Below are 24,931 nucleotides of genomic sequence, written 5' to 3' on the forward strand. Positions count from 1 at the left end.
TGGTGGGGAGCACAACTCATTTTGGGGAGTGTGGGGTGGTATTAGAACAGTGAAATACAGTGCAGTCATTTCTGGCAGATCATTCATGAAGCTATGTTTCAAAGCCTCCCTCATTGCCGCTGCCTCTGCGTTCACATTGGTGAATGCCCTTGTGGGCAGCTGTGCATAAGCCCTGCTCATGGCCTCAGCCTCTGCACTCCAGGCGCTTATGCAATTCTCCTGCCTAGATTCACAAAGGTTATGCAGAATACAGCATGCTGCAATCATGGTGGGGACATTAGTTCTGGAAAGGTCCAAACAGGTTAATAGGCACCTGGACTTCGCTTTTAAATGGCCAAAAGCACATTCCACCACCATTCTCACTTGCTGAATCTGTACTTGAAGCACTCCTTGCTGGGGTCCAGGTGTCTGTGTATGGCTTCATGAGGCAAGGAAGCATAGGGTAAGCAGGGCTACCCAGTATTACTAAAGGCATCTCCATGTTGTCAATCTTTCTTTTTCTGGTCTGGAAAAAAGTCCTATCCGGGAGTTTTCTGTCCAGACCAGAATTTCTGAAGAGGTGCAAGTCATGAACCTTCCCTGATTATCCCAGGTTGATGTCAGTGAAATGGTTTTTGTGCTCTACCAATGTCTGTAACACCATCAAGAAGTATCCCTTTCTGTTTATATACTCAGAGGCCACAGGCCAGGATGGGGATGTGTGTGCCATCTGTTGCCCCACCGCAGTTAGGAAACCCCATGACAGCAAAGCCGGTGTTCCTCACGAGACGCCGAAAGATTGCATTGGCTACCTGCATCACTGTGACCCCCCCCACTGTAGGTTTGCTAACTCTGAACTGGTTTGCCACTGACTGGTAACTGTTGGTCATTGCAAACTTCCATAGAGCAATTATAACTTGCTTGTGAACCGTTAAAGCTGGTTTCATTCATGTATTGCTGCGCTTCAGTGTGGGGCGCCACCAAATCACAAAGTTCCATGAAAGTGGACTTGTACATGCTAAAGTTCTGCACCCAGTGCTGGTTGTCCCAGGCCTCCAAAAGAACGTGGTCCGACCAGTGTGTGCAGGTTGCACGAGTCCAAAAATGCCTGCTATATTGTCAGCAATGCCTGCAGGGCAGCCAGCATTGCTCAGTTCCTGGTCTGCAGTTCATTGATTTCATCTCCCCTCTTCATCCACAACCTTCATCTCAGCCCACTGCCTTTGTCAAAACAAATACTGCGCAACATTCTGGCAAATGGTGATAATGGCCTATTGAAAGACTTGAAGCATTTGAGGATCCAAGCTCGCATTAGTGTTGTACGGGAGAAAATGGCAGAATCTGCTGTTTGTTTTTGTGTGGTTAGTGTGTGCTTTGTATTCTGGGATAGCGACATCAAACAACCACAAGCAACAGCAGCAGTTTTTTACCCCTACAACCCAATGGTACAAAACCCCCAGAAAGCAACAGGGCTAAGGAGATGGGTACTCAGACTGCACTGCTCACATAGTCAAACTTTGATAAGGCAATGGAGATGCGATAAATCAACATGAAGAAACAGGAAGTTGACTTTATGGAACATTAACGGATAGTTAAGTTTAAGTTTATAACATGGAAGTTAAAAAGTCAAATTTAGTAAAATTGATTTTGTCTCATAGTGTAGTTGTAGCTATAGTCTTCACAACATCCTCTAGCAAGGAATTCCAGAGGCCTACCTTACACTGTGTGAAGAAGAACTTTCTTTTGTTAATTTTAAACATGCTCCCTATTAATTTCATTTGGTGACCCCTAGTTCTGATGTTATGGGAACAAGAATATAACTTTTCCTTATTCACTTTTTCCATGCCGCTCATGATTTTGCAAACTTCTATCTCATCTCCTCTTAGTCTTCTCTTTTCTAAGCTGAAAAGACCTGTCTTTTTAATCTTTCTTCGTATGGCGCTGTTTGCCTAAGACCATTTCTGAAGTTTGTCTAGATCATTTTGAATTATTATCCTACCCTCCAAAGTACTTGGAATCCCTCCCAGTTTAGTATTGTTCACAGACTTTATGAGCGTACTGTTATGGCATTATCTAAATCGTTGATGAAGATAATGAACAGAACTGGTTCCAAAGCTAATCCCTTCGCAGCCCCATTTATTATGTTAAACCGTTGATAACTGCTCTCTGGAAAGGGAGTCTTTTATGCACCCACCCTATAGTAGCCCCATCTAAGTTGTATTTCCCTAGTTTATTTATAAAAAGGCTATGGAAGATGGAATCATATTCTTTACTAAATTCTAGGTATACCGTGTCTACTGCATCTTTCTGCTGACAAAGCTTGTTAGCTTATCAAAGAGAGCTATCAGGCTGGCTTGACATGATTTGTTCTTTACAAATCCATGCTAACTGTTATTTACTACTTCATTAGTTTCCAGATACCTGCAAATGGATTCCTTAATCGTTTGCTCCATTGGCACAGATGATAAGCTGACTTATTCCCCTTTTTATAGATTGGCACTATATTTTTCCTTTTCCAGCTATCTGAAATCTCTTCTGTCTTCTGTGACTTCAAAGAAGAGAGCTAATGGCTCAGATACCTCCTCAGTCAGCTGCTTGAGTATTTGAGGATGCATTTCATCAGGCCTGGTGACCTGAACACATCTAACTTCTCAAAGTAATTTTAAACTTGTTCTTTTCCTATTTTAAACTTCTGAACCTATGCCATTTTCTTCAGCATTCACTATGCTCTGCCTCCAGTCACCACCAACCTTCTTGGTGAAAACTGAAATGAAGTTAAGCACCTTTTCCACAGCCACATTTTCTGTTATTTATTTCCATCTTCATTGAGTAATGGGCCTACCCTGTCCTTGGTCTTCCTCTTACTTCCAATATATTTGTAGAATATTTTCTTTTTCCATTTGTCTTTAGCTAGTTTTAACTTGTTTTGTGCCTTGGCTGGAGCTTATCTGCAATCCTGGGAATTCATGGCCAGGTGCGGTGCCAAGATGGGCTGCTTGCTCTGCTCGTCATGCTGGCCAAACAGGATATGAAATTGAAACTTTCCTGGGATGTTTTTTGCAAACCTGGAGGGCAGCAGATCTGAAAGTTCTGGATAGAGTGGTCACATACCATGGGACACCTCCAGGAGGTCAAGAATTTCAAATTTCATAACACACTCTGTCTCCGCTACCAGAAGTTGACCATGCAAGGTTGAATTTGGCTTACTCCTTATGAAAAGCAGGAGTACCAAAATCACCTTTAGGTAGGGTGTCCACCATCACTGACACCCTGTCGTTGGACACTGAGCTAAATAGGAGGATTGGAAAAGCAGCCACAACTCTGTCTAGACTCAGCAAGAGAGTGTGGAATAACAACAAGCTGTACACTCACACCAAAATGCAAGTCCACAGAGCCTGCATCCTCAGCACCCTCCTTTATGGCAGCAAGACTTGGACCCTGTATGCCCGCCAGGAAAAGAGGCTGAACGTCTTCCACTTGTGCTGCCTCAGGCACATCCTTGGAATATCATGGAAGGACAGAGTGACCAACACCGCTGTCCTCAAGCAAGCTGGAATCCCAACCATGCACACCCTCCTCAGGCAGCGTCGGCTCTGCTGGCTTGGCCACGTCCACAGGATGAATAATGGAAGGATTCCAAAAGACATCCTGTATGGTGAGCTAGCCTCTGGCAAAAGACCTCCCGGACACCCCCAGTTGCGCTACAAAGATGTCTGCAAGAGAGACCTCAGAGAGGTAGACATGGAGCTGGACAACTGGGAAGAACTAGCAGATGACCGCAGGAGATGGAGGCAGGGGTTACACAAGGGCCTTCGAAGGACGAGATGAGGATCAGACAGCTAGCAGAGGAGAAGCGAGCGCACAGAAAGCACACTAAGGACTTGCCAGACACCCACCACATCTGCAAGAGATGCAGCAAGGACTGTCACTCTCCTGTGGGCCTTCATAGTCACAGTAGATGCTGTAAATGAAGTCCTCAATTGAAACTATAAAGGGCGTGATCCATAGTCTATGCAGACTGAAGGATGCCTACTACTACTGCTGCTACTACTACTAGGGTGAGCATATCTTCCTGCCCCAAATACAGGACAGGGAGATATGAGGGGGAGGGGCGGATCTTCCTGGCTCCACCAAGCCGTGCGAAGCTGGGAAGGAGGTGGCAGCCACCAGCCCTTCCTGAGCCCTGGGGAAGTGGCAGCCGCCAGTGCTCCCCTTAGGAGTCCTGGGGAAGTGTCAGCTGCCGGAGCCTCCAGGAGCCCCGGGGAATTGGTAGCCCCCAGTGCTTCCTGGGGAAGCAGCAGCTGCTGGTGCTCTCAGGGAGCCCTGGGGAAGCCGTAGCCCCCACCACTCCCTGATCTCTGGGGAAGTGTCAGCTGCTGGCCCTCTCCAGGTGCCCTGGGGAAGCGGCAGCTGCCGCCTCTTGCCTGAGGCTCGGGGGGGTGATCTCGTGCTCTCTGGCCCATAGCTGCGTCTGTGCGGCTGCTAGCGGGAAAGGTCAGCGAGGGAGGGCCCAAATAAGTGACAATTGGTCTCTCTTAAAAAATAAGTAGAGATGCTTTTTGGCATCCCAAATACATGACTGTCCCGCCAAATACGAGATGGATAGTCACCCTGCCTTTAGGACCCCTTAATGTCAGTGGAATTAGTGTGGTCTCTAGTGTGGACTCTAGTGTGGTCTGATTGCTTAGAAAATGGACTTAAATCAGTTAAGTTTGACCTCTTGTCCTAGTGTAGGCCAGTCCTGAGCCTCTCCTCCAGTGGGAACACATGCGTCTTCTTTTGGTTTCTCAGTTCTGTGGGTACAAAAATGATGTCTTGACATAACCTTTATTCAATTTGACCACAGCTTATGTACTTTGTGGCAAGGTGTTTCTGCCTCAAGTTCATAGAGTTTTATGGTGAAGAAGAGTAATAACAAGATGTTGTATTCATATCTCCTTCCTCCTGTTGAGATAGATAGGTCTTTTGTTTTGTTATGTGCACATCAGAGATGTGATTTTGCAACAGGAGGAGGAGGAACTGGCAGCGTTTTAGTCCTATAAGCTCTTGGGGCAGGGGACTATGATTCCTTTATATGCAACACCTGGTTCTTTAAGGGTATTACAGGAAACAAATGTTTAATAATTAGAATGGAAGAGGTTTCTTCAATCTTCCCAGTAGAATCTATCACTTTATTTTTTCCCCTCTCCCCTTTTGGATAACTTAAAGGTACGGGGAGCACTATGCTTATCCTTTTTCAAAGTCCTGATTTCATTAGTTCAAAAACAGATGAAACCTAGAGCACATTAATAGAGCCAAGGATTATTGTCCACTGGTTGGATGCTAGCCCTTTAAAATGCACGCATACATTTGTACACTCATCCCTCGCTATACAAGCACAACTGGTTCCCAACTTTCTGCTTGTAGGTGAAAACTTGTAAGAGGGACACTAAATTACCCTTACAATACAGTTAAAGTCTCTGGTTCATTCCAAGTGCTCCTAACTCAGCGAAGGAGTGGCAGCATGTGGCGCTGCGTTTGAAAGGTAAGTGAACCTGGTATTGCGGGGGGGAGGGGGATATAAGGCTGGGGACAGTTTGGGGCCATGAGTGAGAAGGAAGGGTTAAAACCTGGTGGCGGGTTGGGTCTGTGGGGCGGGAGGCGGGGTCAAGGCTGCTGCAGGTTGGGTGTGCGGGCTGGTGGGGAGGGGTCAGGCTGCAGTGGGTTAGGTCGGTGGGGCCAGTGGCAGGGGTGTCAGGCTGCCGTCAGTTGGGGTCGTGGGGCAAGCAGGGGGGATCAGGCTGCCACAGGTTGGGGCTGCGGGGCTGGTGGGGGGGTTAAGGCTGCGGCGGGTTGTTGGTTGGTGGAGGGGTTAAGGCTGCAGCGGGTTGGGGCTTCAGGGCTGGTGGAGGTGGGGTTAGGCTACAGGAGGTTGGAGCCGTCGGGATAGGGATAAGGCTCATATTAGTGGGGGGCAGTTCACTTGTCTAGTGAACTAAGGTAGGTATATGTGTCCCTCATTTAAGTGAGTACTCATAAACAAAGTACTCATTTAATGGGGGATGAGTGTATTTCAAAGTCCCTCTCCTTTTTACATTAGTCTCATGTAGCATTATATCCTGACTGTGAGGACCTACACATCTAATCGATGTCAATCTCAGAGGGCTAAATAGCCTAACAATTGTCAATACCAGTCTTGCTCAGGTTGGGCCTGATCTCCTCCTCTTTATGAAAGGGGGACTCCATTGACTTCAGCTACTTTTTTATGGCAGTGTGAGTGGAGAGTCAGGACTCCCTCCATTCCATGAACGTTTGGGTTTAAGTAGCAGTTCTGCTGGTCAGCTACAGAGAATCTTTTCTGTTGTCTTCCCCACCTGCACTCATGTTGTTGAGGACTCCATTTTTGTTCTTTTTTTATAGTTTACAAGGCTGTTACTCTGGGCTGTTGGGTTCTTGGATATAGAAAGTGGTTTCACCTCTGCTTCTTACAAAAACCTATATCCCCTTCTGTCCACATCCACCTCATGGAACTGAGGGAGGAAAAGATCTTTTTCCAGCTAGTTGGTGCTAAGATCTTTAAATATTAGATTGCAGGTTTATTCTTTTGGTGCTGTCTCTTTCTCATTAAGAAAAGGGAGTCTGTGCACAATACTGATCTCAACAAATTGTTGAATGAAACAAAATTTCATATAGTAACATAATTCCTTTTCTTCTCAAGATTGCTGTGGAATTGGACTCTCATGATGCATCCTTCACCGCATCAAAAAGGTTAATACACGTGAGATGCCTGAGGTTCAAGTTCCCTTATAAGTTGTTCCTGTTTGGATATATTTCACTGCAGCTCCCTGTTGCTTCAATAATTATTTGTTTGGGGTGTTTAGTCACCTCTATCATCTGGAACTTCAGGTTGTGGTCATAAGTGGTAATACTTAAACAAGTGGTATTTGAGACTTATTACCACAACACGATATTTGGGTGTGGTTCAGAAATCCTCGTTAAAAGCTTCTCTGGTATACTGGAGTCAGTGCTTCTATGCTTTTACAGACTGTTTCATTTACTGCACCAAAGGTGATTCCAGAAGCCTAAATTTGTTTGCTCTGGGCCAGGGGTCTGCAACCCTTGGCTCTGTAAGGACGTCTTTGTGGTCTCAACACTATAATTGCAAATAAAAAAAAAAAGTCTTCTGCTTATTTTCGATAAATGGTGAACATCTAAAACCCCAACAATGAACGACTCATATGTACATAGCAGATGATATTTGATGTTGAAATGTTGGATAACTCCCACTTTACTATGTGCAGTGCATTGTGGGATATGATACTGTATCTGTTTTTTGATTGTGTTGCTAATAAAGTCTTGATTTTGAAAAGGAGAAGGAGGCTTGCAGCATTCCTGCTGTGAAGGGCAATGTGCATTTTAAGAGGGGAAACAAATTAAATGTGAAGTAAAATTGTCATAATTAAAGTTGATTCAGGAGTGAAAGGAAGGTTGTAGTACAAATACATGTAAAGTGTGAGGAAATAGATTATGTAAAAAGTTTGTGAATGTCCTGCAGTGCTCAGGTGTTGCATTACAAATCATTGTGTGTGTGTGCTGTTTTTAAAATAGGGGTAACAAGGAGTATGGTTTGACATTATTTATTAAGGACCTTCTCCTATTCACATGCATTGCAGCTCTTGAATTATTGAGTTTTTACCAAGTATGAAAAAAATGGCTCTTCTTTTATTTTGATGGCCTACCTCTGTTCTGGGGAGAGAATTGCTAAGGCTAGCAGATAGTCTCTCAACCTGGCATCACGGATCTTCGCTTCTTAGTTGAAGAAGAGATTTATACTTAGAGGAAAGCTAGTAAAATTTATTAGCAAGTTTCCAGATGTTCACATAGTACAGATATGCTTTAAACAGAAAATTACTGCAGTAGTTTGTACTGAAGGTTGACTATTGACAGACTGTAGAAGAATGTGGCTCATAGGGTGTGGATGTGAATTAGAAGTTATTTGTCATGAGGAAAGGAAAAGAATAATTACTGTCTTAAACACACAGAAATATTCTTACATCACGTTATATCATTTAACTTGTGTTAATGTGCACAATTTGCTCCCCAGAAAGATCAGGAGACTTTTGTGCTCCATTTGCTGCTGGATATTTTATGCCTTTCTAGAAAATAGCGATGTCACCAATTTAGATCTCCTTTAGTATTTTGTCTATTACTTTTATAACGTAACATACTTTAAAAAAACCTGAAATATTCTTATCACATTGCTCCCCCTTTTGACTCCCTCCACTGAATTGCCGCATTTTCAGAACTTTGTCTAAAAGAAATATTAGGTACCATAAAGAACACTCTTGGTACAGAATGTTACGTAACATTGTTCGTAAGTTGTCTGTGCTTTTTGTATTACAAACAAAATCGTGTTGGGACCTTCAAGCCACTTTTGAATGCAGTTTATCTGCCATATGAAGCTTTTATCATTGTCTTGAAGGCCTGGCATGATACATTTGTCGCTCCCTGCCCTCTTCATTTCTCCAGAGTTGTCAGCTTTGATGATTTCCTTTCCTTTATCAGTTTCTGTCCTTTTTTCAGTCTTACTGTCTAGCCCTGGATGGTATTTTCTGTGTTCATACTGATCTCATTTTTAAAGCCCCTCCTAAGACTTACTACTTTTATGAAGCCTAAAGTGAATGAACTGCTTGGTAAGAAAGCAATAAGATGATAGCTAATAGAATGCAAAAAACAAAACAAAACAAAAATAGAACTACCAGTATAAGAGACAAGCATCACCTTGACATTTGTGTCATACAGTATTCCTTTCTTCCGTCTTTGATCTATTTTTTACCCTGTAGATTATAAAATTTTAGAGGTAGGAGATATGTTGTCATTTCCCATGATCAGAAATCTTCTAGCACATTATGGATTCTGTTTCACTCTGAAGAATAATTTAAAAGCTAGAATGAGACTATATTCTCTCAAGCAGTGTTTGTCTTTCATGTTTCTAGAAAATAGACTAAGTAATAAAGAGGATAGAAATTGGATAAACTTGTAGCACTGGCTATTTTTCGCAACAAATAAAGGGGGAGGATGCAACAAGAAAAGTCTCTCTGCTTTCTCCTGTCATGGTGACCATTGCTTATCTGTTATGTGCAGTGCATTCAGCTAATCTCCCTCTCCCACAACCATTTACCTCATTTTATTGGCTCTTCAAAGATTTCTTTTAGGTGTACTGTTTGTTTGCAGCAATACAGTAATTAGATGATAGGTTTAAAATTATATTTAATTACTTGTACAGATCTGTAATCTTGGTTGGGAAAAAGGAATAGAATATTACTTAAACTCAAATAGAATGTATATTTCAATTTCAAATGAAGTGATAAAATTATGTTAGAAACATCTTTAGTAAGGGCTGTTTATTGATCTGTTTAAAACGTAAGGTTTTGAATTTTTTCAGAGACAAATAATAATAGGATTTTTGCATTTCTGAAGTCTGTAGTTAACTCACTCACCTAGCTCTCTCTTTATTTTAGAATTTTGTGTGCATAAATTGTGACTCTCTTCTATTAGCGCAAAACTGTTTCCAGATTTCCTACAAAATTGCAAGATACATGTTTCATTTGGATTCTAAACCTTTGAATGCAATGCTTTAAGTAAACTTTGATTTGGCTCTAGATTGGGAGTGGTTGATGGTCAACAGTTTAGAGACCAAAAGCGAGAATTTATACTATAAGAGTAAACAAATCTTTTTTTTCTCTGAACAATCTGGAGCACATAAGATTTAGGAGGGAGAAAAATTTTATGCTATAATGGCTTTTAAACAATTTGCTGTTTCAGTAAGTTTCCTTGTTAAAGTTTGCCTTGTCGAGGATGCTAACTATCTTTTATGAATTTGATTAAATAGTGAAACTTTGGAGGTGATTAAGAGAGAGAATAAATAAATCTCTTGCTGAAAAATAGGATGAATTGGATGAGGATTGGTAACCTGAATCTATTTCATTAGGCTTTGAATAAAATAGTAGTTACCTGATTTGTTTATAGGTTTGAAACTCTTAATTTGGAAAGTAGCATGGAGTGGAATCGTATGAAAATTAAGTTGTATATTATTCCATGTTGAATAAGCTTGTCTATTTAATTGAAGTTTGATATAGGAAACAATTTTAGCTTTAATTTTCTTCTTAACCTCTATTTTGAAATTTGTGTGGTTTGTAGAGTATCAAAGGACTTATTTTTGTCAGTTTTTCTACTGAATAATCTGACAAATATAAAACCACTATTGCTTTAGTTATCAAAACACCACATTCTGAAGAGTAGTTTGTTAGTTATTTTAATGTCTTGCTTAAGAGGCTCAGTTTTAATTTCAGGGATTTTTTATTGAATAAGCATTGACCTATATTTAGCTGTAATTTGATTGATAATGAGTGCAGTTTGGCTTAATTCTGTACGTATTAAATTGTTGTATATTACGTTATATATTGTATATTATATATTGTACATAATCTTGTATTCAGCTTTCTAACTAATACTGCTTACTCAAGTGATGATGTCAGGGTTTGGAAGTAAGGTTATTATTGCACTGACAGTTCAGGCAGTGTGCTTGTCAGCTTGTTCAGTTGATGTAAAATCTTAAGTTTATAAAGAAATGTATAAAACAGATTCCATTTTGCAACATAAACATCAGACTTGGTTTAATAACATTTCTATATCTTCTTTTTTAGACTCCAGGCAGAGTTGGGTCTCAAAGCTCAGATTCAGATTCGTCTGCAACACCAGGAAATGCAGTGGATGTGAACAATGAAGGCACATCAGAGGTATGGTAGGGTAATATATGGGACTAGATACTTATATTTGGAACCTGATTCGCCTCTTGCAAATTGTTGGGAATTGATTTGGGAATCTTATTTAGATAAAGCCTGTGTAAATGGACAAAAACATGCAAATGTGTGGTACCAGGAAATTAATAAATGTTTCTTATGAATAGCATGCATGTGTTAGTGAACTGAATCTGTCAAGTTTGCTGTCTTAAAATAAGCCGGTATAGGCTCAGTAGGCTTCATATGAGATGTCAGCACAGTAAAATATCAGCTTGTATGCAAATGAGAGTGAAATATATTAAATATATTAATATGAAATAATTTCTTATCAGCACTTTTAATAAAGTTATATCATCCTCTGAATTTGGGTGAGACATCTATGATTCTGCATTTTACATCACAAAGATCCTGTGTATTGGTGTAATAAGCTTCAAAATCAAGAATTATGCATTAAGAATAGTTTGTGAATTGTGTGGTGTTTTCATTTTTATGCAGTCTAGTTGCTCTGAGAACTCATGAACTCAGGGATAGGGCTCATGCATCACTTGCTTTTTCAAGCTGCTCTTTACTTATCTTAAGAAATGCCTAAATAAGTAGACTAATGCAGTGACTAGTGGCAGACTGGATTGTTCCTGTAATACGATATCCAGTAATGTGGTATGTTTGAAATCACCTGTGGCATGTTGGTAAGTGCAGTGGTGAACTTAATCAGTACAGTAAAGTGTGGTTCCTTTATACTGAAAAGTCTAAGCTAATGATAGGAGAATCTCAGAAAATTCAGATATTTACAGTCTGTTGTGGTCTCCTACCCAGCTGGCCTGAAATGTTCTCTTCCTGTGATTCTTCTATCCGTGTACATTGTGTATTGCTTATGTCTCTCATTATAACTGCATTTGATCATCTAGCATTATGCGGGATTGAGCGTAATGATGGAGCGATCATTCTGATCCAGGCAGGCAGGTTTTTTTTCCCCCTAAATCTCTCAGCTCAGAGCACTGTCATATCAGAATGGAGGCAGTAGCCTCCGTATCTAGGTACACAACATCTACACTACGGAATTAAGTGGATGGGAGTTATGCCAACAGTTGTAAACAGCTATATTTACACTGGTTATGCATGTACACACAATGCTGCTTTTGTTGGTGGAGTTTGTGCTGTAACATTGAAAGAGAGAGTATAGTGCACTCTGGGTAGTTATCCCGTTGTGCAACTCGCCACCTTCTGCTGCTAGGAATAGGGGGCCTGGGGAATGGATCATAGTGCATCATGGGTGCAGGCTCATCATCCCATGATGCAGTATTTTCTGTCTCGTCATTCCATGGCCTATTAATCACTTCCTGATAAGAAGACTATGACTCTGGGAAATGTGTGAGAAATAGTGGCTAGCTTTGTGATAATGGGATTCCCAGATTGCAGCGAGGCAATAGATGGCAGGCATATCCCAGTTTTGGTCCCAGATCATCTTGCAACAGAGCACATTAATGGAAAGGGTTACTTCTTTATCACACTGCAGTTGCTTGTGGATCACCAGGCCATTTGTGGATCAGTGCTGGGTGATTAGGGAAGGTGCATGGTGCATGCGTTTTCAGGCGCGTATAGAAAGCTGTGTGCAGGGTTTTTCCAGACTGGAAAATTAGAGTGGGGGATGATGAAATGTCCATATGATCCTGAGAAAGACCAAGCCTACCTTTCACTCAGTGCTTTTTTCTGGGGAAAAAAGGTGCCAGAACTTGGCCCCATATCACCACCACAATCCCCAGGCTTAAACCCCTTGCAGCTCCAAACTGCCCTCCCAACCCCCAGTCTTAAATCTCTTGCAGCATCAAATTTGTTCTCCTCCCGCCCACAAGCTTAACCCCTTGGAGCCCCAAACCTGCCCCCCCACCCCCAGGATTTACCTGCCTCAGACAACAGCTCAGTGCACTGCCCACTTCCCCTGGCTGCTGAAATATGAGGAGGTGGTCTGGAGCTGGTGCCCATCCTGCTCCTCTCTCAGCACAGGTGGATGGTGCGGTCCAGGCAGCGGTAGTGCTAGTGGCAGGTGCTGCGGATGGGCACTTCCAAGCCAGCAGCAGCAGCAGCAGAGGGAGCAAACAGCTGGTGGAAAAGCGGCCGTCTCTCTTCCCACTTTGGCTGCAGCTGCCCGCTCTCCCGCCGACTGCTGCCACTGAGCGCAGTGTCCAGAGCAGGCTGCAGCAGCCAGGCAGCACCATCCAGACTGCAGGGAGCAGGTCAGCAGCTGGAGGACAAAACTCCCCAGTCTGGGGGCAAAGGAAGTGGCACTGGCCATGTGGGGTGAGCTGGCTGCTTTCCTTCCCCGTCTTTCTGGCACAGTTGGGGGGTGCCTGCAGCTGAGGGGTGGGGTGAGCTGGGTTTCTGCTCTGCTCCTCTCTGGCCTCTGTTTCCTCCCTACTGCTCCCTCTGCCTCCTCCTTCTCAGTGCAACTCCAGTAGGGGCAGAGTTGTCTGCCCCTCCTCTCCAGCTCTCTTGCAGGCTTAGGCTTCCCCTCACATGGAGTGTGCGGGCAGCTCCCTGCCTTGCCGGCTTCCTCTTCTGGGGCTCCCTGCCGCAGGTGACTGCTCAGTGTCTCCGGAGGCTGCCCCCACTTAAACAAAAAAACTAAATTCAGTTTTAATGGCGAGCATTGTGTAAGCGGTGGCAGCCTCCAGAGCCACGAGTGGAGTCAGCAATGGCAGTGCGCGGAGCCTCAGGTTGCTGATCCCTGTATATGCAGCTTGGAGCTTCCAAAAAAGGTGCCAGAACTCTGTTCCATTGCATTCCACCAGAAGAAGAGCCCTACCTTTACTTTCACGGATGCTTACAGTAGACGTCCTGACTGCAGCAAGGAGTGCTTCAACAGCAGGCTGAGCTGGTGCTGAATGACCTTTAAATGTTTTGGGCAGATTAAAGGCTCGCTAGCGTTACCTGTTTATCTGACAAAGAGGGTTTTTTGCCCACAAAAGCTCATGCCCAAATAAATCTGTTTAGTCTTTAAGGTGCCACAAGACTTCTCATTTTTGGGGATACATACTAACATGGCTACCCCTTTGATACTTGGCATTACTTTAATATTTATGACAGGTTAGACTTCAAAGAGGCAAATATTCCCATGGTCATAGTAGCTTGCTGTGCTCTGTATAGTATTTGTGAAGCTATGTGGAAAAAGTTTTCCCAGGGTAGAGCATCGAGGCATATTAACTGGTGGCTAATTTTGAGCAGCCAGACACCTGGGCTATTAGTGTGACTCAAAGGAGGGTTAATTGAATCAGGGAAGCTTTGAAGTAGTGTTTGTACAGTGAGAGCCAGTAACGTATCTTTATGAAATGCATTCTGCCATGCTTTGTGTAGTTACTGTGTGGAATGATCATCATGGCAATTGGTTCTTGAGTTTGATTTGTTGTCTGCAAATATGCCAGTTGCCACTGTGTATGAATTCCAGCAGCAACCACCAGATGTAGGAGAATAACAATTCATTTTCTTTGAGTACATTTTTATTAAACAGCTATAACTAGTACACAACACTTAAGAGCACTTCCTTAGTGGAGGCTCGTATTGCTGTGTATAAGTGCAGTTGTCGACAGGACTGATGTGAAAGGGTTAGTATGATGGGCTGGGAAGATGCAAGGAATATGCATGGGGAGTTTGGGAAGGATGTGACATGCAAGTGGAGGAGAGCATGCATGTGTTCTGACTGCTGTGTAGTCAGGGACTGCATTTGTGTTTGGTCCGCCATGTGTTTTATTATTTGTTCTTAGCCCACTAAAATACATATCTAGTTTCTCCTCCAGGCTATCTATTTTCAATTTTTTATCAGTTGTCTTTCTCCATGCTCCATATTCATCATCTGTGGTGTCTGATGAGTGAGTAGAGCACCTGCCTGAACAGGTCCTCCTTACTCCTCCTGTGCAGTCTCCTTGCCTGATTGGAGGTTCTCCCCTCGTGTGTAAGGGGTTCCCCTCAAGGGAACATCTGCAGAACAGCAAGAAGCAATAAACAGAGGCAGTACTATGAGTGAACTCACAGCATTGATTCATTATCATTAAATATATGTCTTTCTTACACCCTCTGCCTTGGCAAGCACACAGCATTATGAGCACCCTAAACATGGTGAGTTCAGCCCTGGATTGGGGTAAAATCCAAGATGGGGCAGAGGGCCTATGTGGTTTTTTTGTAAGGATCAGTGCAAGCAACTAGGGACACTGTTTTGAACTTTGACACAGTCTTCCACAGGTGTGGTAATTAAAGCTACTCTCTTCCTTTGGTATTCATAATGATCTCAGGCAAGATACTTAGTTTCTCTCCCCTCGCCCCCCTTCAGTTCCATGTACCTGAGTTGTCAGTTTTTATTTTTTGGACTTCTGTCCTATATAACTGTCAGCCTGGACTAGAAATGCAATAGATCTGACGAAGCTCATCACCTAATAAATTATTTTGTTAGTCTTTGGAGTGCTGCATGACTACTGGTCTGCTTTGTTAGAAAACAGATGAACACGGCTACCACTCTGTTACTACTCCTGAGGGTAAACAAGGTGCGAGGGCACATCTGCATGTGTTTGTCTTCAGATTGGATCTCAGTGTTCCTTGTTTGTGTGCTGCTTTGGTGTCTTCACAAATGATTACTGATTTGCATGGCAAAGTTTCCTACAGTTGGGGGGGAGGGAAACAAAGCATCTGTACCAAGGAACCTTCAGCAGAGGATTGACCAATGCTAGAGGAGTTTCCTAGAGATCTCGATGCAGGATTCTTGTGAAATCTCAGTGTGCATTAACAAGTTTTCTCTGTGGCCTGCACTGTTTAGCTGTGTAGGTGAATGGGAAGCAAATGCAAACACTGCTAGTTTGGTACATTGCTGTCCCTTAACTCATTTTTAGCACACAAGATGGAAGAAAGGAGAGCACTTCCTCACATTAACTGAGCAGTATCAAATCAAAATCAGTGCTTACTGGAGTTCCCCTCTTGTGCATCATGCCCTGCAGAGCTAGATTGCTGTGACTGGATTGAACCTCTGGACTCAAGAAGAGATCCCGGCTTGCCATGCCTTCTGGATGATCTTGTCACCCTGTCCCACTTCATCCTCCAATTTCACTTCGTCACCCACCACTTTGTCTTTGCAGTTCAGTGTGCTGGCTACTGTCTCCAGTTCCCCCCTGAAGTATTAACAGGGCTATTGTTGGTGGAGCTTGAGTGGCCTCAAAGCCTGGTGTCCAGCCCTTTGCAGAAGCAGCAGTGTTCTGGCACAGCTCCAGAGTAATGTTTGCCTCCTTTGCCTGCTGGTACACCTGCCTCAGCTCTTTGATCTTTACATAGCACTGATGCATGTCCTGTTCATGGCTTGTCTCCAGCATGCCAAGAGAAATCTGACCATAGGTATCAATGTTTCTGCAGAGTTGGATCTGTATACTCCTTTCCTTACAGTGCCAGCAGATCGAACAACACTGGTGTGGTCCAAGTGTGCGAGTATTTTTGCTGTGGTGAGCTGAGTGGGTCAGCTGGGAATATGCAATGTGAGCTATCTATTTTAAGTAAATAGAAAGTGAAATTTCAAAAAATCCCAGCCCTTTAAAGAGGAGAGAGGCAGGGCAGTGGCATTCAATCTGATGACCACCATGGTCAGGAGTGGCATTGTGGGCCGCCTCCTGGTGGCTGTTTACATGTGCATTTAAATGTTCCTGCTTTCAAACTAGTAAAATCTTTGCTGCTGTGTACATATATCTGAATGTCCACCTATACATTGGTGACTTTATCGTGCCATTTGGTGTTGGGTATGTGGCATAAACAGCCGAGGTAGAAACTTTTCAACCTGTTTTCTTGATGAACGTAAATTTTCCATGATCTACTGAATGTGAAAGTCCTGCTCAAGCAAAGATGACTCTGCTGACTGGGCCATCTGAGTAGGTTGGAAGATAGATGTATACTTAAGGACATGCTGTACAGGGAGCTATCAGAAGGAACACATGACAGGAGCTTTCCTATAAAGACCCAGGTCTGTGAGGGATGAAGAAATTTGGAATTTATCCTGAACAATGGAATTAGTACCATCATCTCCCTCAGATCATCAAAGTCCATGACAGGAGCTGGTTCCTCCAGCCTGAAGAGAAAAGAGCTGGTAGGATGCAAGGAGCTTTCACCTAAGATGCATACATTTGCACCAACTGCCAAAGATCATGCAAATCTTGCATTGGGTTCTTCAGTCACATGAGACATTGGAAACAGTTAACATAATAAACAACAAGAAGTCCTGAGGCACCTTATAGATTAACAGATATTTTGCAGCATAAGCATAAACCAACTTCTTTTGGAAACTACAGTTCATTGGTGACCTTCCTGAAAACACCATCCTGGCCACCATGGATGTAGAGGCCCTTTACACCAATATCCCACATGAAGATGGACTTCAATCTGTTAGGAACATTATCCCTGATCAGGCCGAGGCACAAGTGGTGGTGGAGCTTTGTGACTTTGTCCACACCCACAACTATTTCAGATTTGAGGACAATTTATACCTTCAAATCAGTGCCACTGCTATGGGCACCTGCATGGTCCCACAGTATGCCAACATTTTTATGGCTAACTTGGAACAACACTTCCTCAGCTCTTGTCCACTAGCTCCCCTCCTGTGCTTGCGCTACATTGATGACATCTTCCTCATCTGGACCCATGGGAAAGAGGCTCTTGAAGAGTTCCACCGTGATTTCAACCTTTTTCACCCACCATCAACCTCAACCTGGGTCAGTCCACACAGGAGATCCACTTTCTGGACACTACTGTGCAAATAAGTGATGGTCACGTAAACACCACTGTATACCAGAAACCCATGGACCACTATGCATACCTACACACCTCCAGCTTCCATCCAGGGCATACCACATGATTAATTGTGTACAGCGAAGCACTAAGGTACAACCGCATTTGCTGGAATCCCTTAGACAGAGACAAACACTACAAGACCTTTACCAAGCTTTCCTGAAACTACAATACCCAATACAATAAGGAAGTAAAGAAACAGATTGACAGAGCCAGAAGCCACCTGGTACAAGACAGGCCCAGCGAGGAACATCACTGGACATCATTCCTGCTGCATAGTAAGAAATGCATGCATGGTAGGCAATCAGCTTGGCTTAGCAGGGAAATCCTTAGTCAGCTTAAACTCAAAAAGGATGCATACAGGAAATGGAAACGTGGACAGTTGACTAAGGAGGAGTATAAACATATGGCTGGAGAATGCCAGGGAGTAATCAGGAAAGCAAAAGCACAATTGAAACTGCGGTTGGCAAGGGATGTGAAGGGTAACAAGAAGGGTTTCTACAATCATGTTAACAATAAACGGGTTATCAGGGAAGGTGTGGGGCCATTGCTGGATGAGACAGGTAACCTAATGACATATGATGTAAGAAAAGCTGAAGTACTCAATGCTTTTTTTGCCTCAGTCTTCACGGACAAAGTCAGTTCCTACAGTACAGTCCTAGACAATGCAGTATGGGAAGGTGGAGGGCAGCCATCTGTGGGGAAGGAACAAATTATGAGCTATCTAGAAAAACTAGATGTACACAAATCCATGGATCTAGATTTAATGTACCCAAGGGTACTGAGGGAATTGGCAGATGTCATGGCTGAGCCTTTGGTCATTACCTTTGAAGACTCTTGGAGACCGGGAGAGATCCTGGATGATGGGAAAAAGGCAAATGTAGTGCCCATCTTTAAAAAAGGAAAGGAGGACAATCCAAGGAACTATAGACCGGTCAACCTTACTTCAGTCCCTGGGAAAATAATGGAGCAGATCCTCAAGGAATCCCTTTTGGAGCACTTGGAAGAGGGGAAAGTGATCAAAAATATCCAACATGGATTCACCAAGGGCAAGTTGTGCCTGACAAATCTGATTAGCTTCTATGACGAGGTAACAGGCTCTGTGGACATGAGAAGTCAGTGGATGTGATATACCTTGACTTCAGCAAAGCTTTTGATACAGTCTCCCACAATGTTCTTGCCCATAAGTTAAGGAAATATGGATTGGATCCTTAGACTATAAGATGGATAGAAAGCTGGCTTGATGGTTGGGCCCAATGGGTAGTGGTCAATGGCTCAATATATGGATGGTGGTTGAGTTCAAGTGGAGTGCCACAAGGCTCAGTTCTGAGGCCAGTGTTATTCAACATCTTTATTAATGACCTGGATGAGGGACTGGATTGCACCCTCAGCAAGTTTGCAGATGACACAAAGCTAGGGGGAGAGGTAGATATGTTGGAGGGTAGAGAGAGAATTCAGAGTGACCTGGATAAATTGAAGGATTGGGCCAAAAGAAATCTGATGCACTTCAACAAGGCGAAGTGTAGAGTCCTGCACCTGGGACAGAAGAATCCCAAACATTATTATAGGCTGGGGATCGACTGGCTAAACAGCAGTACAGTAGAAAGGGACCTAGGGGTTCTGGTGGATGAAAGGCTGGATATAAGTAAACAGTGTGCCATTTTAGCCAAGAAGGCTAATGGCATACTAGGGTGCACTTGGAGGAGTATTTTGAGCAGATTTAGAGAAGTTTTTCCCCTCTGTTCAGCACTGGTGAGGCCACATATGGAATATTGTGTCCCATTTTGGGCCTCCCCCAGTATAAAAAGGATGTGGATGTGTTGGAGCAGGTTCAGCAGAGGACAACAAAAATGATTAAGGGGCTGGAGCACAAGACCTATGAGGATAGACTGAGGGATTTGGACTTGTTTTGTTTACAGAAGAGAAGACTGAGGGGTGATTTAATAGCAACCTTCAACTTCCTGAAGGGGAGCTCTAAAGAGGAGGGTGAGAAACTGTTCTCGGTGGTGTCAGATGGCAGAACACGGAGTAATGGTCTGAAGTTAAAGAGGGAATGGTGTAGGTTGGATTTTAGGAAAAACTACTTCACCAGAGGGTGGTGAAACATTGGAATGCGTTGCCCAGAGTGGTGGTGGATTCTCTATCCCTCGAGGTTTTTAAGTCCTGGCTTGACAGGGTCCTGGCTGGGATGACTTAGTTGGGGTTGATCCTGTTTCAAGCAGGGGGCTGGACTAGATGACCTCCTGAGCTCCCTTCCAGCTCTATGATTCTATGTACAGCCCCCATCTAAAACCTCTCCAGCACATCATCAGTGATCTACAACCCATCCTGGACATTGAGCCTTCACTCTCACAGACCTTTGGAGGCAGGCCAGTCTTCACCTACAGACGGCCCACCAACCTTAAACAAATTCTCACCAGCAACTATAGACGACACCACAGTAACTCTAAACCTGGAACCAATCCCTGCAATAAACCTTGGTGCCAACTCTGCTCGCATATCTACACCAGTGATATCATCACAGGACCTAACCACATCAACCACACTATCAGGGGCTCCTTCACCTGCACATCTACTAATATATTATATGTCATCATGTGCCAGCATGCCCTACTGCATTATACATTGGCCAAACTGGACAGTCTCTATGTAAAAGAATAGATGGACACAAATCAAACATCAGGAATGGTAACATACAAAAACTTGGAGGAGAACACTTCAGTCTCCCTGGACACTCAGTAATAGATTTAAAAGTAGCAATCCTATAACAAAAATCTTCAGAAACAGACTCCAAAGAGAAACTACAGAGCTGCAATTCATTTTCAAATTTGACACCATCAACCAAGGATTGAACAGAGACTAGGAGTGGCTGGCCAATTACAAAAGCAGTTTCTCTGCTCTTGATGTTCAGGTTTCCACATTAGCTACTAATAATGGGCCACATCCTCCCTGACTGAATTGACCTGATTTCTCCTCTCTTGATGTTCACAACTCCATAATAACTGCTGATAGTGGGCCACATCCGCTGTGACCGAACAGACCTTGTCAGGTCTGACCCTCCCCTTGACTGAGACTCCCTCCTTTTCATAAGCCTATATTTAACTTCTCCTCTGGAACCTCCCCACTCATGCATCTGATAAGTGGGTCTTTGCCCATGAAACCTTATGTTCCAAAATATCTGTTAGTCTATAAGGTGCCACGGGACCTCTTGTTGTTTTTGAAGTTAAGACTAACTCAGCTACCCCTCTGATAATACTTAACATAAGCTGCAAATGCCACCATCTCTTGCAGATGAAAGGATGCCAACTATGGGTGTATTCGTTGCCTATTTTCACCAACAGATGTCATGCTCAGTTTTGAGAATTAAGCTCCGGAAATTAGCTTGGCTATATAACTTTCTGTTTTTTAATAGTTTCTGTAAAAAAGCCTATTTTAACTGGAAAGCAAAATAAACCAAAAAGTAGGTTTAATTAATGCAATTTGAGTCCAGGACTTCCACTTTTATGATACTCTCTAATCAGTGAGAGACATTATTAAGGCATTGCACTCCCCCGATTGATTAGTTTGCATACTTCAGACAAAGGCCAGGGGAGAGATTCTTTTGATGATGCAAGGTTTTCTTATAGCTAGTTGTCTGCATTTAACTTCAGAAGTTAGGTAGAGCACCAGTGATCCTTTAAACAGAGGTAAATGACCATTCTTCATGAAGAATGTGTTGTTAATGTTGCTAATTGGTTAAAGATATTCTGAATTACAAAGAAAGATTGCTTGGGATTTTTTGTTTTGTTTTTAACCATTTATCTAAAGTGCATTCTAATCTTCATCATCATCATCATCATCATCAGTAACTGTGGGCTCAGCGCCCCTTGGTATCTGATGCCTCTCTCACTGTTTTCTTCCATCTTTCCCTATACAGTGCAGAGTGGCTTAGTTTCTGTAGATTAGCTCTGTACCAATCTACTACATGATCTGTCCATTCTCTGTGGGGTCTGCCTCTCCTATTCGAACCATCCATTATGCAGAATACTAGGGTCTTGATTTTTCATTCATCGTTTATTCTGCAAATATGTCTGAGTAGTTGTAGCTTCCATTTTATAACCTTCTGCAGCAGGTTCTCTTTTGGCTGTATCTTCCTGTATAATTCCTCATTGGTGACCTTCTGCATCCATCCTATTCTCAGAATCTTTCTATAACAACTCCTTTCGAATGCCAATAATCTTCATTTTGAATCTTTTGTTGTCACCCATGTCTCACATCCGTACAACCATGCTGCTGAATACACACATTTTCAAGACGCCCAGCTTCGTTCTTAAGCTAATTTCTTTGCTTTTCCAGATCTTATCCATCGCCTTCAAACTCGCTCTTGCTTTTGCTGTTCTAGTTGCTATTTCCTTCTTACAGTCTAGATCATATGTTGTGTTGCACCCCAGATACGTGAACTTCTCTACATTTTTCTAGGTCAATACCATCAACACTGATCTTCCTTCCTATTTCCTTTTCTCCAAATACCATTGTTTTTGTTTTATTGATGTTCATATTCAGTCCATACCGCTGCCCTTCTTCGTTTAACACCCGCACCATTTTTGCTAGCTTCTCCTCATCTTCCTCAGTGATAACTGTATCATCCATGAACCTCAAGTTGTTTATTCTTTTCCCGTGCACAGATATCCCTTCTACCTCTTCCTTGATCTTGTCCATCGCTCTCTCCAGATGTGCGATGAAGATACTTGGTGATATTGGATCTCCTTGTCTCATACCTCTACTTGTTTTAAACCAACTTCCCAACTCCCTGCATGTTCTCACCGCTGCCTCTGCATTATCGCTGATATCTTTCAACAGCCGTACTAGTCTGCTATCCACTCCATATTACTCCAACACTGCCCAAGTCACTTTCTGATCTATACTGTCAAATGCCTTTTGAAAAATTGATGAAGCAAGTGTATACATTTCTGTTCTTTTGTCGAGCTTTCTCTATCAGTCTTAGAGCCAATATCTGCTGTATGGTACTTCTATCTTTTCTGAACCCTGCTTGCTTGTCTGCTATATGTTCTTCTATCTGTGATCTTAATCTCTCAGTCAGTATCATCATCAGCACCTTACCTAGATGACTCGTTAGGGCTATTGTTCTGTAGTTCTTGCACTCCAATGTACTTCCTTTCTTGGGTATTGTCACTAGCACAGATCTTGTCCATTCCTTAGGTGCCTTCCCTTCTTTCCATGCTATATTACATAGTTGGTGTATTTCCTGAATCATGTTTTCTCCGCTTTATTTGATCATCTCTCCCATGATCTTATCATTTCCAGGGCTCTTGTTGTTCTTTAGTTGTTTCACTGCTTTTTCTACTTCCCCCTTCGAAATATCGATCTCGCTCTCGATGCGTGGGGTAGATATCTCTTTTAATTCTTCAGTCAGTTTCTCTGAGACGCTCAGGTCCAACTGTGCTTTGTATAGATCAATGCAATATCTCATCTGTTACTGTGCAATCCTCTCCCTGTTCATGAGCACTTCTTCGTTCTCATCTTTGATTGCCATCTGCTTTGGTTGCCATTTCCTATTAATATTCCTAATTGTCTTATACACCTCCCTGGTTTTACATTTGCCATAATACCTCTCGATATCTTCACATTGCTCCTCTAACCACTTCTCCTTATCCTTTCTGGCTGCTTTCCTTACTTCATTGCATTTCATCCTGTATTGCTGCTCTGCCGTCTCAGAAACATCTCTTCTGATATTCAGTGCTCTTTTCTCTTGAACCAACTTCAGCGTCTCCTGGGTAATCCACTTCTTATCGATCATTTCTTCTTCTGGAACAATATGGTCAATTGCCTCTTCTATAGCGATGGCTATCCCTGCGACTCTCTTTTCTAGGTCTTTCTCTGTGTCAATATTCTTAATCTTCTCTTCAAGCGCTATTCTGTATGCATTCCCTGTTTCTTCCTCACATAGCCTCACCACATGTCTTCTTTTCTTAAACTGTGTCTTACATTTTCTTTTGAGTTTTATCTTGATCTTTGTGATCACTAGACTGTGGTCTGAATGTATATCTGCTCCTTGGCAAGTTCGGCACTGCTGTACTGATGTTATCCATCTTCTTCTTATCAAAATCATATCTGTCATGTTCTTGGACTTCCCGTCATTCGCTTGCCATGTCCACTTCCTACAGTCCTTTTGTTGGAATCTTGTGTTGCAAATCACCATCTCATGCTCTGTCGCAAACTCTAACAGTTTCTCACCTTGTTCGTTTCTTTCTCCATATCCAAACCTTCCCATGACTCTCTCCCAACCTTCATTATCTGTTCCAACCTTCGCATTCCAATCTCCTCTGATGATCAACACATCTTTCTTCAGTATCTCCTCCACTGTCTTGTCAAATCTTTATAGAATAGCTCAGTCTCTTCTTCCGTACTGTCCGATGTGGGTGCATACACCTGAATGACTGAGATGTTGAATGGTTTTGCTTCGAATTGTGCGACCATCATTCTTGCACTCACCGGTTTGTATCCTAATAATGCTCTTCTAGCTGTTTTGCTAAGAAGGAATCCAACTCCTCCTTCATGCTTCGCTTCATTTCCTGACCAAATGACTTCACAACCGTATCTCTCTCCTGATCCCATCCAACACATCTCTGCCAGTCGAAGTATATCACATCGGTATCTCTCCATCTCCTTTCGAAGCAGCTGTAATTTTCCAGTTGCCCACAGTGTTCGGACGTTCCATGTTCCAATGGATAGCGTATGTGTTAGGTGTAATTTTCTTTCGGTAGCCAACTTATCAACCCAACCCTGATCACTCGATTGGTATTGTGGACCTTGTTTATCCAGGCTTCGTCCGAGCCTGCATCTTTTAACATTTGGTGGTACTGGCATCAGATTTAATTCGTATTGTTGTTTGATGGTCAGCGCATTGACACACATCTGACCAACCCTCCTCTTTCATCCAGGCTTGGGACTGGCATGGAGCTCTCAGTGGCTTTATGGCGGAGTTATTCCAATCTTGGGTACAGTTTATTCCAAATTTTAAATTTTACTTCCACAGGTGGATTGCTTGCCTCGCATATTGTGAATCTGTAATAATAGTGGTTTTGTGAACCGTACTGAAAGAAATTTAAAAAGCCTTGTTAAAACAGCTTACCATTTAAGAAATAAGTTGGTAGAAAAGATTTGGATTTATTTTGTATAGCTCCACTTCAACAGATTTCCTTTTTCAAGGCACACATTCATCAGCACAAGAACATTTAACATTATTGTAGCTAAACAAAATGATGAAAAGGGAAACAACTATAGAGTACAGTCATTTGTCAGAAAAAACGTTGACTCCACTCTGAAAACATGTGAATTTTCATCCCCCTTCTGCTAATGTTGAATTG

General features: G+C 42.9%; 1 protein-coding gene across 3 annotated transcripts in view; it reads left to right on the forward strand.

The window, feature by feature from the left end:
• Nucleotides 1-24,931, forward strand: part of EEA1 (early endosome antigen 1) — a 160,195-nt gene that overhangs the window by 16,761 nt on the left and 118,503 nt on the right. For all 3 annotated transcript variants that reach the window (XM_075011958.1, XM_075011967.1, XM_075011976.1), the window contains exon 2: nucleotides 10,665-10,757. In XM_075011958.1, coding sequence (XP_074868059.1) covers nucleotides 10,665-10,757 — 93 coding nt within the window. The remainder of the gene's footprint in view (nucleotides 1-10,664; nucleotides 10,758-24,931) is intronic.

Source organism: Carettochelys insculpta, chromosome 1, assembly GCF_033958435.1.
Source record: "Carettochelys insculpta isolate YL-2023 chromosome 1, ASM3395843v1, whole genome shotgun sequence".
NCBI lineage: Eukaryota > Metazoa > Chordata > Testudines > Carettochelyidae > Carettochelys > Carettochelys insculpta.